Source organism: Delphinus delphis, chromosome 7 (assembly GCF_949987515.2).
Source record: "Delphinus delphis chromosome 7, mDelDel1.2, whole genome shotgun sequence".
Lineage (NCBI taxonomy): Eukaryota > Metazoa > Chordata > Mammalia > Artiodactyla > Delphinidae > Delphinus > Delphinus delphis.
This window is the reverse complement of record NC_082689.1, coordinates 8380589-8394866: the sequence shown is the minus strand read 5'-3', so window position 1 is coordinate 8394866 and position 14278 is coordinate 8380589. Positions and strand designations below refer to the sequence as shown.

General features: G+C 53.5%; 1 protein-coding gene across 1 annotated transcript; it reads right to left on the bottom strand.

Moving 5' to 3' along the window:
• Positions 1-6853: 6853 nt before the first annotated feature.
• On the bottom strand, positions 6854-12894 carry NMUR1 (neuromedin U receptor 1). The gene is made up of 3 exons (XM_060015488.1): positions 12770-12894; positions 9950-10835; positions 6854-7294 (listed from the first exon to the last, which is right to left on the bottom strand). The coding sequence occupies exons 1-3, from the start codon at positions 12770-12772 to the stop codon at positions 6885-6887; spliced, it is 1299 nt and encodes a 432-aa protein (XP_059871471.1). The 5' UTR covers positions 12773-12894; the 3' UTR covers positions 6854-6884.
• Positions 12895-14278: the final 1384 nt, after the last annotated feature.

The following is a 14278-nucleotide window of genomic DNA, read 5'->3' as shown; positions in this document are numbered from 1 at the left end:
GCTGATTCCATCCCTGGTTAGGGAACTAAGATCCCACATGCCGAAAGTTAAAAAAAAAAAAAAATCGGCAAACAAATATGGGCCAAGGATATGAAAAGTAGTTTTCAGAAGAAATTTAGATGGCACGAAAAGATAACGAAGAGATGCTCAGCTATACAACCACAGGGAAAATACCATTTAAAACAATAATACAATGCTATTTTGTATCATCAGATTAACAGAAATTAAAACATCAAACAAGTGTTTGGGAATTGTGGGGAAACTGGTGAGAAGGCAAATTGTTACAGTGGAGGAGGAAAAATATCTTTTTCCTCTACCTGTCTAAATTGTTAGCTGGGGCCCTGTGACAAAAGGCAGATTAGCAAGCGAAAAGCATACAGTTTGATGTGACACAGGAGCCTTCATAAGGAAATGAAGACCTGAAGAATGGGTTAAACCTGAGTGTTTTGCTAGATGTGATGAAGAGTAGAGGGTGTCACAAAATGTGAAAGTAAGGAAAGAAGTGTGAGGTAAGTGTGGTCTTGGTGTTCCTCAGTCTTGGAGAAAAGAATGCTTCTTTCCTCTGGGTAGAGGGAGAGCACCTCTCACGTGAGGGTCTTATGACCTGCTTCAGGGGAAGGTCAGAGTCCTCTCTGCACCTGCTGTGTTACCGATGCATTTGGCTTAAGATATTCAGTATGCCAAGGGGCTGTATTTTGGGGTAGCATATCCTGAACCCCCTCATTACAAACACCTGGAGAGAAATTTGGTGACTTCCTGTTGAGGTAAAAATTCTCCTTCCTTAAATTGAGGAATTCCACTTTTCTCACCTAGAGATAAGGGATCACGCTGCTGAAGATACAAATATGTGAAGCTTTATTGCAAACTTAAAATTTATTATGGACATTTCAAGCATACATTATTAAGTAGAATATAATTTAATGAATCCCTTTTTACCCATCACCTCAATCACTTCAGTATTTTTGCAATTCTTTTTTCAGCTATTCCCTGCCCCACTTTAGTTTTGCTCTCCCTCTCTCCCTTTTTTTTTTTGGCTTGAGTATTTTAATGTGAATCCCAGGCATCCTATTATTTTGCCAGTAAACACTTTATTAAGTACTGATACAGGCTATCAGGATTAATATCATCTAATATCTAGTCTGTGTTCAGTTTTCTGTCTCAAAAATGCCTTTTTGCTGTTAGCGTGTTTGTTGTTTTTTGCTGTTAGCATGTTTTTTTGTTTTGTTTTTTTTTTTGCTGTACGCGGGCCTCTCATTGCTGTGGCCTCTCCCGCTGCGGAGCACAGGCTCCGGACGCGCAAGCTCAGCGGCCATGGCTCACGGGCCCAGCCGCTCCGCAGCATGTGGGATCTGCCCGGACCGGGGCACGAACCCGTGTCCCCTGCATCGGCAGGCGGACTCCCAACCACTACGCCACCAGGGAAGCCCTGTTAGCATGTTTGAATTAGGATTCAAACATTTCCATGCATTACATTTGGTTGATACATCTTTTAAATCTTTTTTACTTTGTAATAGAAACCTCCTTTTAAATACCATTTATCTGTTGAAGAAACCAGGCCATTTGTCTTATAGAATTTGTCCTTATGCTAGATTTGCCTTACACCGCCGAGGTGTCTTGAACGCGCTCCTCCATCCGCAGTGATCTTGTAAACTGCCAGTTAGATCTGGAGCTTCCTGACATTCAGCTTCAGTTTTTGTTTTTGCAAGACTTATGGTTGGTTTTGTGTACTTGTTACATCCTTCTAGGAGGCACTTAATGTCTGGTTAAGTCACCACTTCTAGTGAGGGTAAACTTGATCTCACAGTTTGGGTATTGTCAGCTTCATCCGTCCATCGTAACCATGGATATCGTACCAGACGGTTCAAGGCAGTTCTCTCACAAAGCAAACGATTGAAAACAGTGTGTTATTCATTAATGAGGGGAGGGTATATGTGTGGGAAATGACAGGGATCAAATTGCCAAAATGTTAATAGTGGTTAATTTAGGTGTTGGGAATAAAAGTAGTTTATTTGTATACTTCATTTTTTTGTTTTTTCAAATTTACTAAAATGGAAACACATCCTACCTATGCATGAAGGCCAGACAGACAGGAAGACTGGAGGGAAGGTTCCAAGTGCAAATTCCAGGAAGAGCAACCAGGGAAGTCCAGAGAATGAGAGCAAAGAACTTGGACCGCAGTCTGCTTTGCTATTGTTTTTGCCTGTCCAATGTCCATTCCTCCTCCTGACGGCCCCTGTTTCCTTTAGGGTCCCCCTCCCCTGGATTCAGTGTTGGTGGAACTGTCATTATAGCTGCTCCGCCCTTCCCTGGCCAAAGCTCAGAGGCCAGTCCAACCCCTTCTCCCAGAACTTTGAGCAGCATCGCCTCCTCCTGGAAACCTTCCCTCCACTGGGGCAGCTGCCTCTCTTCTGTGCCCCCAGACTTGCAGCTGTCAGAACACTTGTATGCCCCCGCTCCCAGCCTTGTACGGTCCCTGGCACGTGGTACTCAGTACATGTTAGCTGAATGAATGACACCCACACTGCTCAGAGCTGATGAAGCTACTTGAATATTAGATTAAAAGACCCCAGGTACTCTTGTAGATGTTCCAGAGAATGTGGCAGCAGCTTCCAGGCCCTCCAGCCTAGCTCTAGCCTGTGGCCACCTCTCCTGAGCCAGGGCACTCTTACCCAGCCAGGTACGGCCTTCCCTGGATCCCCACTGTCCCTCACCTGGGCCGTGGCCTCTATTCCTAAACAGCCCCCCAGTTGTCCTGCCCTGCCTTGTGCAGAAGCTTGAAAGAAGGTGAAGTTGGGGTGTTGCATTTAAAGAGGCCACACAAAGGGACATTTACCTCAGTAACTACCATCCTCAAACTAAACCTCGTAGACTTAGGAACCTGGACACTGTTTGGAAGGATGCAGCGCTCAGTGTTGGCCTCTGAGTCTCTTATTTGTGTGCAGGCAGGTTGCTCATCCTTTGTTTAGAAATGTCAGTACCTTTCAGTCCAGTCTGACTTTGGCCTAAGGCCAGTCTGACTTTTGAGTCAGGATTTGAACCCAGGCAGCCTGACTCGAGTCCCTGCTCACCACCTTTTACCCTACTGCTTTGTCAGAAGAAGCATACGAAAGTTCTTGTGCTGAAGAGGATTAGACTGTTAGAAAAATGTAAATGTGTTTCTAGGATCAAATTCCTTAAGTGCGTCCTCATCGTTCTTGCCTCTTAAAAAAAGTTTTAAAAACAGAGTGAGAGAGGAGAATGATTAAGTATTACAGACCGTAGTTTGGGGTTTCAAAACAATGATAATATCTGTTCATCTTAGAAATATGTAAAGACAACCACTAGTAGAACAAGCAGAATGTGTAACCTTCACAGCAGTGGTAGATGGATCTGTTAAGGTTCTGGGTTGCAAACAGCAGCAAACAACTCTGGCCAACTTAAGCAAAAAAGGAATTTATTGAAAGGCTCTTAGTAGCTCAGAACAACAAGAAGGCTGAAAAACCGGCAGAGAAAATGGGCAGAAGCCAAGGCGGGCTGGGCAGCAGGGGCCCCGGGAGCAGCCTGCATGGGATGCTGCTGTTAGCACTGCTGCCCTGGACATGTCTGCCCCTGTTGTCATGGGTCTTAGTATCACTCCCAGTGGAAGTCCCAGGTCAGACCATCCAGCTGCCTGAGTGCAAGTCCTGGGTCACACAGTGGTGTCAGTGATGCGGTGTCCAGAGCCCTTTCAGCTTCTGTGGTAGGAGCCTGGGCTTGGTCTCAAACCGAGTCACACACACAGGGATCCCCCTCAATGGGAAGGGAGTGCAAATACTAGGAAGCCCTCCAAAAAGGCAACTCCTCTCTACAGGGAAGACATGGAACAAAGAAGACTCGGTGGACCCACTAGAAGACAAGGATGGGGAAAAGGGAGACACCAAGAAGTGTACAAAATGAGATGGGCTCCCATGTGTCAGGATTGATTTGGAAACGCCATCTGACTATGTAAGAATAGATGTGAAGTGTTGCACACTTTATATTTCCTGAGCAGGTACTTCACAGAAGGAAGGGTGGGCAAATGCAGCTTTGTTTGTTGATGAGACTCATCTTGGTGAGTTCCCAAAGAAAATAAGCCTTTTTTCTGAGAAGGAAAGGGTGATCCCAGTATGTTCCCCTTGGCCCTACAGAAATACTGGCAGAGAGGGTTGTGTGTGATGGACCGTGGGATCTAGGACCCATCAGAAAGGAAGTGAAGATGAGAGGAAGCTGATGGATGGGGAGAAAGCAGAGTGGTCGAGAACTGGGAAGGTTAGATGAGGTTAAAGAATAAATGTATCATTTATAAAGCAGCAGAGCAGGAAGGAGGCAATCATGGTCAAAGAGCTCACACTTCCAGAAATGGAAAAACGCCCAGAGGTTCTGGGAGTCAGGATGTTACCAAGGGGCCAAAAGGCCACGGTGGAGGAGAGCCTCCAGAGCTGCAGGAGAGATCAGGAGCTGATACCAGGGCAGCGGCGGGCCATCCACGGGGACTTCAGCTTCGCCCAGGGTAATGGCAGGAGTGGAGTAGACGGGAAGTAGAGCGGGCCCAAACTCTCGAACATGGGAGGAGGAGACATCTGTGTGACTGCAGCCAGAGCTAGGACGGGAGGTGACCCGAGTCCCAGACGAGCCAGGACTCCTGTCCCGGGAGTAGCACTGAGCACTCAGGAATGCTGCTGCCCCCCTGACCAGTGCAGAAGAGCGAGCTGCAGGGGATGCTGCTTCCAGGACAGAGTGGGATCTTGCTGGCTGGCCTTTCCACCTCCATCCTTTCTTCTCCAGGGCTGAGCCCACTGCTGCTGCTTCCACTTTCCATGGTAACCAGTGACTCATGACAAGTGGGACCTATCCACTGACATGCCGTGGAGACACCTGAGAGACATCAAATTTACAGAGCCCAGGCCTTCTGATAACTCACATCCCCCGCTTCCCCAATCTGCCTGCTGCTTCTCTGCCCATAGTAGCCCCTTCATAAATACTGACCAGAGCCTCAGGAGCATGTCGTCTCTGTCACTTAAGAGAGGCCCTGGGGAGTCCAGTTTGTCTTTGGGGACAACAGCAGGCTCCAGCCTGAAGTCTGGCCTCAGCTGCTTCCCCCGACGACACCCCAAGGCCGCCTGGGAGCTCATTTCAGAGGTGCCATTGGGCACTCGTAGCTCTGCACAGCCTCTTTTCACAAGCTCCTTTCTCAGATCCCCCCATCCTGTCTTATATGTGGTGGTTACCCTGGAAAGTAAAGCTATGGGTGGCTTTTTAATTTTTTCTTTTCCTTTTGACTTAACCCTTTCTTTAAAAAAAACTGTAGTAAAATACATATAAAATTTAAATCTTAACCATTTAGGTGTACAATTCAATATTGTTCAAGCATATTCACATTGTTTTGCCACCAATCTCCAGAACTTTTTCATCTTAAAAAGCTGAAACTCTGTACCCATTAAACAACTCTCTATTTCCCCCTCCCCCATCCCCTAGCAAGGGTGGGTTTTAATTATTTTAAATTGTTTTCATTTTTGCTCATTTGTACTTTCCAATTTTTCTAAAATGAGTATGTATTATTTTTACAACTGAATTTCAAAAACTCCAGGACACTTTTGTACAATCTTCTCCACTTTGCAGTCAGGGGACCTGGGGCCTGAGCTGTGGAGAGTCTGCAGGAAGAACCTGTAGCACCCTGGGTGTCCTGCAGCTCCCCGCAAAGGAGGCCAGGGCTCCTTCTGCTGCAGTCCCCTCTTAGGAGGAGGACAGGTCAGGGGCTGCAGCAGGACAAGTTCTGGCCATTAACTGGGTCCTGACTGAGCACCCAGTTACCCACAGGGACTCGGGATGGAGCTTCGTTTCAGGACTCACGTGTCTCTCTTCTCACCTCACTGAGTCCCAAGCAGTTCTCGCGGAGTCACTCGTTGCCCTTGGTTGGCCCATGTCTCTCGCCCCCAGAGATTCTCTGGCCAGTCAGGCCCAATTCTCTGCTCACCTCAGGCCCCCAAGCCAACCTGTGAGGAGGTGAAAACAGAGGCAGGCAGGGGCCTCTGCTCACACACAGTCCCTTGGCCGGTGCCAAGCCTCACTTGCTCTAGGACAAGCAAAGCATGTTCCCTGAGTGGCTCTCGAGGGGGTCGGGTGGGAGGCTTGTAGAGGTCAGGGAGGGAGTAAGGGCTGGGGGTTAGTGAGGATGTAAAGAGTAATTTCCGCCTTGCTAATCTGAGGGATCTGTTTCGTTACAAGCAGGAACTTAGGCACGCGCACAAAATCACAGCTAAAGTGCCAAAGCGCGGCACTCTAGAATGTCATGGCCCCTTTCATTTTGCAAGCAGGGCCCGAGGCTTGTAAGGCGAGGCAGTTCGCTTGATGCCGGGACCAGGTGACCGGTGGCTCAGCTGAGACCGGAGCCAGGTCTCCTGGATCCCTGACACACCTGCCGCCTAGTGGCTCCACCGGGTGGAGCTCCCAGAGCAAAACAAGCCGACTGGGGGCCAGGAAGGGGGTCGGGTCAGAATCCCAGGTGCAGGCCAAGAGCTAGAGAGGGACAGAATGGGCCAGATCTTGCAGAAGCTCTGCAAGAAACGGGAAGGAAAGGAAGGGCGCCACGGAAACACGTCAGAAACGGGCTGGGGAGACTCTATCTCCCCAGATAGAGTCTTGCGGTGCGCAGTTATCCGACCACGATGTTCCCCTTCCAGGGGAAGGGCTGGAACTGGGGACCTGAGAGTCTGGAGGACAGACAGCAACCTTACAGTCCTGATCCATGGGTGGGGCAGGATCACTGAGGTGCTGGTCAGGGTTTCTAGGCTGAAGTGGGGACGGGGCACGAAGGGGGACAGGCCACAAAGACATGCTGCAGAGGAGGCAGGTGTGGTCCCCAAAGCTGGGCGTGGCCCTCTGGCCCCTCAGGGTGAAGCTGCCTGAGGCTCCTCTCGGGAGGGGTCCGTCTCTTGCCACCCCTCTGGGCCATCATTCTCAGCCAGGGGCTGGGCCCTGCTGCGGGGGGAGCCCATGTCATACAGGGTGCTGCCCGTGGTCACCCTGCTGAGGCTGTGAGAGCTGCGGCGGGATCTGTGGCGGCGGCACCGGTTCCCCAGGCACAGGGCCTCCCGGAAGGTGTCCTGGAAGCGGCTGGACATGAGGCTGTAGAGCACAGGGTTGGCGGCCGAGCTGAAGTAGAAGAAGACGCCGGAGACAACGTGCACGTACTGGAAGGCCAGGTGCAGGCCCTCGGTCCAGTGGGACACGAGGCTCCACATGAGGCGGTCGATGTGGAACGGGGCCCAGCAGATCCCAAACACCACGACCAGGACAACTGTGGGCAGAAAGGGAGCCTGTTCTCTCCTCTCCCCTCTCACCAGCCACCCACACCCACTGTCCATCTGGAAGTTTCTGGAAGTTTGCCTGTCCTGGCCACACCCCTATAGGAGAGGCTGCTCTCGCCACTGTCACCGACGGGGCAGTGGGCGTGCGCCCTGGACCCGGTGTGGACACCCGGGCCAAACTGGCCTGGTCCGATTCTCTCACCGTGGAACTGGACCTAAGTGACAGCTGTGTATGCTGAGCCCCAGCGTGACACAGTGCGGCTAAGGCCCACTCTGGGTGCCACTCAGGGGCCACGCCCGCTTATGCATAAGCAGAAAGGAACAGGAGGATGAGGCCCGTGGTCAGACAGCAGTAGCCAGGGAGCTACAGGGAGAGCGAGACAAACACCCCCCGCCACCACGCACTTGCCTGTCTTGGCCCTATAAGCCTTCCCAGCCCCAGCCCCCAGCTCTCCTGGGTGCCCCTGAATATCCTGCCCTGCATTATCTCCCCTTTCCTCGACAGCCCCACCCCAAGCCCCAGTAAAAGGCAGGCCAGGCCAGCCAATCCTTCACTCTTTCTCCAGAGCTTCCCTCCAGCCCTGGTTTTCACCCTACCCTCCCTGGGTCTTTGCTATCAGGTCTGTGTTGATTTTTGTTTCTTGTTTCTCATGTTTGCATCTCCAGCTCACAGTCCTTCCCCTGCAGTGTCTTCCCCCTTACATTCCAGCGTGGTTTTCCTCTTAATCCCGGATTTCAATCAGAACATTGCTTACATCCCCAGCACACAGCCTGATGCACAGTAGGCCCTCAGAAAGACAAGACAGGAGCAGGAGGGAGAGAAGAAAGCCAGAGCCCCAGGCCAGCAAGCAAGGCAGCCTTAAGGAAACACCCCACTTTCCCAGCGCGAGAGCCATCTCAGATGAGCAGACTCAGCCCGGGTAGGCAGGGCAGTAGAAGGCAGCAGAGGCAGACCCAGGCAGGTGGTCTGTAGTGCAGGAGGCAAGCACAGAGCTCCAGGTCAGTCCCATCTTAGGGGGCTGTACAAGTGACCATAGGCTCTGGGACACTGTTCTGGTGGGGGGAGAGGAGTGAGTCTCTCTCTGGGAATGGGGCAGTTCCCAGTTAGCTGGCCATAATCCCATGGCTTTGACCAAGGTCTCACCAGCCCTGTCTTGCCCTGGCTCACCCCACCTACCTGAGTCAGGCTCTGTGGGACAGGGCAGGATGGGGAGGGAATCAATGACTGGCTTAGCATCAGTTTGCCTGGTTTCCCCAGGGCCACTGTTTTTGAAAAAGCACCAGGCCTAGGCCACAGTAAGCTCCAGAGCCTCAAGCCAGCTGGGCGTGCCCTGGTCGGCCCCAATCCACACTTCTGCCCTGATTCTCCTGTGTTCTGTGCACAGACCCTCACAAACATGCCTCCAACCACCTCTTTTAGATCATGATCCTTCCTCTGGTCCCCAGGGAACCACAGACATGGTGTGCAGGAAATTCACTATCTTGCCTTTCCAGCACCCTGTTCCCCTTCTTTTGGGAACTTTGCTCCCCCCGGATCCCCATGTGGGTCTGTGGGGGCTGCTTACCTCAGCATCCTGCCACTCTGGCCCGGTGGCAGGCCATGACCCAAGCCCACCAATCAGAATCCTTCCCTGGGATTTTCCATAGCCACTAAGGGAAGAGGACAGTTAGCTCCTCAGGAAAGGGGAACTCTGTGCCCGTGGTCCTGCCTCCCAGGCTACTTAGGGAAGGACAGAACCAAAACATATTTGGGAGCAAAGATGAGAGACCTGGAGGGTCCAGAGCCCATGAACAGCTCTGTTATCCTGGAGCCTAGCTGCACGCCTCTGCCCTGTCTGTGGTTGGTTCCATGAACAAGGGCTGGCTTCATGGGTGCCACCTGCGCGTTTGCACAGAGCCCTGACCTTTAAACCTTCAAGACGGCAGCTCTGGGATTTCCCTGGTGGCACAGTGGTTAAGAATCCGCCTGCCAATGCAGGGGACATGGGTTCAAGCCCTGGTCTGGGAAGATCCCACATGCCGTGGAGCACCTAAGCCCGTGCGCCACAACTTTTGAGCCGTGCTCTAGAGCCTGAGAGCCACAGCTACTGAGCCCGTGTGCTGCAGCTTACTGAAGCCCACGTGCCTTGAGGCCATGTTCCGCAACAAGAGAAGCCACTGCAATGAGAAGCCCCCACACCACAACGAGGAGTGGCCCCCGCTCGCCGCAACTAGAGAAAGCCCGTGTGCAGCAATGAAGACCCAATGCAGCCAAAAATAAATATAATTAATTAATTGATTAATTAATTATTTAAAAAAAGACAGCTGCTCTACTATTGCTGTCTTGACATTCTTAATGATTTTTTAACAGGGGACCCTGAATTTTCATTTTGCGTTGGGCCCCACAAATTATGTAGCTGATCCCGCCATGAGCCATTAGCATTTACTTCCAGTGTCACTTTCTCAAGGGTAATCTAGAAGAGTATACACACGTGCAGTGCATGCACACACACACGGGGGGAGTGGGGGGCGGGGGGGTTACTCCACACCTCACACTCAGCCTCCACCCTAAACCGAAACACTCGGCCCTTTCCCCCAGGCCCCTGGAAGCCCCAGCCCCATACCCAGTGCCTGGCTCCGCCCCTCTTCCCAGCAGCAACACTTACACAACATCTTGGTCACCTGTGTCCGACCCCTATCCTGCAGCAGCTGGAGCCTGCGGCCGTTGCTAGTCCTGGCCCTCCCCTTGGCCTCCTGCCTGTGGATCAGCAGCCGGTCACGCCGCAGCCGCAGCCCGATGAGCAGGTAGAGCACGCTGATGGTGGCCATGGGCAGGCAGAAGAAGAGCAGCGCGGTGACCTGCACGACCAGGTTGTAGAGGGCTCTCTGGTGGACCAAGGTGCACACGGCCGAGTCGGGCACCGTGCCCCGGCAGGGCACGTCCAGCTGCCGAATGCCGTGCAGGCTGGTGTTGGGCAGAGAGCAGAGCAGGGCGAGGCCCCAGATGGCCCCGAGCACGCGGCGCACGTGGGCATGAGTCACTACGGACCTGACGTGCAGTGGGTGCACCACGGCCACGTAGCGCCCTATGCTCAGGGCAGTGACGTTGAGCACCGAGGCCAGGCAGACAGTCTCGAAGAGCAGCGTGCGGAAGTAGCAGCCACCGGGGCCCAGCAGGAAAGGGTAGTTGCGCCACATCTCGTAGAGCTCCAGGGGCAGACCTAGAAGCAGCACCAGCAGGTCCGACACGGCCAGGCTGAAGAGGTAGTAGTTGGTGGGCGTGCGCATGGCCCTGTGGCGCAGGATGACCGTGCAGGTCAGTGCGTTGCCCACGGTGCCCACCACGAAGATCAACAGGTACGTGACACAGATGGGCACGAACAGCTCCGTCTGCTGGGGCCCCAGGTACTTGAGTCTGAGCTCCTCATCAGTCAGGTTCAAGTCCTGGGGGTCAAAGGGCCCCAGGGCCCTGCTGCCATTGCAGGGCACCGGGGTCCTTGTACCCAGGGACCTGTCTCCAGGGAGGGTGGAGCAATTGAGGCAGAGAGGAGCCTGTGGAACAGAAGAGAGAGAGACACCCAGAAAAGTCACTCAGGGAATCTGGTTCTGTTGTTATTCGTCAAACCAAAGATGCCATCAACACCAAGAAGGCCGATATATCGTGTGCCGCTGAGAAGGAAAAACACCGCCATCCATTGTAAGATGCATCACAATTTCATCTTAAAAATGTACATCTTAGGAACTTCCCTGGCAGTCCAGCGGTTAAGACCGTGTGCTTCCACTGAAGGGGGCACAGGTTCAATCCCTGGTTGGGGAAATAAGATCTCGCATGCCGCGCGGTGTGGCCAAAAAAAACAAGAACAAGTATATCTTTAAAATGATAAAAAGTGGGACTTCAATTTTAAATTTCACGATCTACTGAAACCTTTGAACAGTGATGGAGACGCTCAAGCATGGGCTATGCCATCAGCAGTCACCCTTTGGGTCTCTCCCCTTTCAAGTCATGGACTTTGGGAGAGACACTCAGTTTGGGCATCTGTAAAATGGGCACAATGCACAGTATCACATGGTCTTTAAGAGCAAGGTCTCTGGAAGCAGCTGCCTGGATTCAAATCCAGCCTCCCCAGTTTCGAACTGTGGGACTATTTGCATGGTGATCTCTCTGTGGCTGTTCCCATATTACAAGGATCCAGGAATTTAAGACATGAAAGGCCTGCCTGACACAGGGCCTGCCTGACGCACAGAAGGGCCTGATTACATCAACTCACTGTGAGGACTGAGTCACGGTGGGGATCAAGCAAGGCAGTGAAAAGGCCAAAAACTATGGTGCTGATCCAAAAGTTGGTCCTTGTTTCTGTTTTCTATCACCTGAACTGTTTGAAGTAGGAATATTTGACACCCTTGACACTGCCAGCTCTGGGGTTCCCTCTCCTTTCTCCAGCTCCCATCTCTTTGCCAGTCCACCAGATATAGTAGTTAAGGAACCAGGCCATGGAACTAAACAGACTGGCCTGGGGTCAAATGCTAGCTCTGCTATCCTCTTCTGTGACATGCCCTCACTGTGCCTCAGTCTCCTCACCTGTAAAATGGGTAAGTAGAGCCTACCTCATAGTTTCTGGGAAGATTAAATGAAAGAATAAAGTTCTCAGGAGTGTGCCTGACACATTTCAGGTGCTCAGCTTCGGTGCATAGTGACATGATCCTTATTTCCCACCTGGCAAGGGAAGGACAGTCTAAGGGACATGGGGCAGGGGTTGAACGGGATTCCACTGGGCATGTGTCTTGGTGCGAAAGATCAGGAGCTGCCCTTCTGAGCCTATTCCCCAAGCCCGCCACCACCACCTCCCCTCCCTTCGGAGCAACTGCGGATTTTCAGGCTCGGCTCCTGGATCCTCTCCCTCGATTCTTTTTTCGGCTCCATTTCCTGTCCTCAGATGGGGGGTTGGGGCTCCCGTGGCCCATGTACCTGCGCACCTACCACTCGACTTTCTTTTTCAGGTCCGTCTCTCTCCTAGATCCCAAGTATTCTTAATCCTGAGTATCTTTCTCCTCACCGAAGCCTCCACCCAGAAGCCTCCCCCAGCCTCCCTGCCTCTCTTACCCCTAATCCCCGCACTTTGGAATCGGGGGGCATCTTCATCCACTCAAACGTTCCGCCCGCGCCCGCCGCACCCGCACTCCCTACGCCGGCTGTTGCGGGAGCCGGGCGGGGACAGAGGAGATGAGCTGGGAATGCGCAGGCGCCAACCCAGGTTCGAGAGAGGTTCCCTTACTCCCTTACTCCCCCGAGAAAGGTCGCTGCACCGGAGCCCCCAGCCCCGCGGCGTGCGTGGCCGACAAAAAGACACAAATACCCTAGAAGGCTGCGAGTCCCCCGGGAAGGGGGGCGTCCCGACGCGCCCTCCGATCCCTACAGCCCTGGGGAGACCCTGCCCGCGCGCTCTTCCAGCCGCGCCCGTGCCCACGCCGGCATCCCGTTCACCTACCATGCAGTCTGCGCCCCGCGAGATCCAGGGGCCGAGAGCCCACCCGCCGAGCGTGGGGCGGGCGTCCGCGGATCGATCGACGGACAGACGCGGCGCCAAAGCGAGCCGACGGGCAGACTGAGGGCGGCCAGCGCACTAGCAGCCCGCCGGGTCGCCCCGCCTGTCAGAGGTCGGGGACGCTCTGGCCAGGACCGCCAACAGGGGGCAGTGGTGCCCCTGCAGCCCACCCGGCCGCTGAACCCAGACACGCCCGTCTGGGGCCCCCCGCAGCCACCCAAACCGTAGCGACTGTGTTTCCAAGTGTCTGATGGGGCGCTTCCAGGAACACCCTTACCTCGTAGAGCCCTCACAACAACCCATTTTACAGATGAGAAAACTGAGCCTCAGAGAGATGAAGTTCGAATGATCTGGGTCTCACACCATGTCCCTGTGCTCCAGCGTGCTGACTCTTAGCTTAATCCCTTATTACGGTGGCCCTCCAGATCCCACCTCCTCCTGCCCCACGTTTCAAATGCACCTCCAAGGAGGTCCCACCAGCCCCTCCAAGTCAACAAGCCCCTAAAGGTCTCACCCCGCCTCCTAGGCTTCACATGGGATTCCTCCCCGTCTATCTCAGTCCCAGGATCGCAGTCTCCACGCCCTCTCCCTTAACGCTCTCTCCCTTCGGGTCCTCCAGCCCCTGGGTCCAGTACTCAGCACCCCACAGGACTGCTGCCGGAACCTCCATTCTTCCTTTGTTCTGGGCTCCCACAGCCCAGTCATCTTCCTGAAACCCCAACCATGGCATTCCTCTTCTTTTTTTTTTTTTTTTTCCCCCTGTACGCGGGCCTCTCACTGTTGTGGCCTCTCCCGCTGCGGAGCACAGGCTCCGGACGCGCAGGCTCAGCGGCCATGGCTCACGGGCCCAGCCGCTCCGCGGCATGTGGGATCTTCCCGGACCGGGGCATGAGCCCATGTCCCCTGCATCGGCAGGCAGACTCTCAACCACTGAACCACCAGGGAAGCCGCGGCATTCCTCTTCTTGAAAACCTTCTGTAGGGCCCCCCACTCCCTTCTGAAAAAGAACACCAAAGTCTAGTCTGGTTTCGTACCTCCCCACCCCACTTGCCTTCCTGGTCCCCTGTCACTATGTTCTCCCAGCCCAAATACCCCAAATACCTCTCAGCCATTCAAATGTTCCCCCTGCTCCTCTCTCCCTACCGCAGGGGGTCCACAGGAGGGAGGAGACTGTAGAGAGGGAAGAGGCCTCCTCCTCTCCCCCAAACTGTGCACTTGTTCAGCCCAGCAGGGGGCACCTTCCCTGCTTGGCCCGCCTCCTCCAACCAGCTCCTTAGCTGAAGTTATTTCATCAGGAACTTGCTAGGGAGCTTAGAAGCGTGGATCTCACAGGCTGAAATGTTGGCTCCTGGGCCTCTTCCCAAGGTTTGATTTACTTAGTCTGGGCGAGATCCAGAAATCCTCGTTTTTGATACACACACCCTCCAGAGAGCCCCAGGCCGCAGAATCTCG

Excerpts from the sequence above, each read along its gene's own strand:
- NMUR1 (XM_060015488.1), bottom strand. Across the intron at positions 7,295-9,949 it reads ACAGGTGACCAAGATGTTGT|TTGTCCTGGTCGTGGTGTTT; the intron begins GTAAGTGTTGCT and ends TTCTGCCCACAG.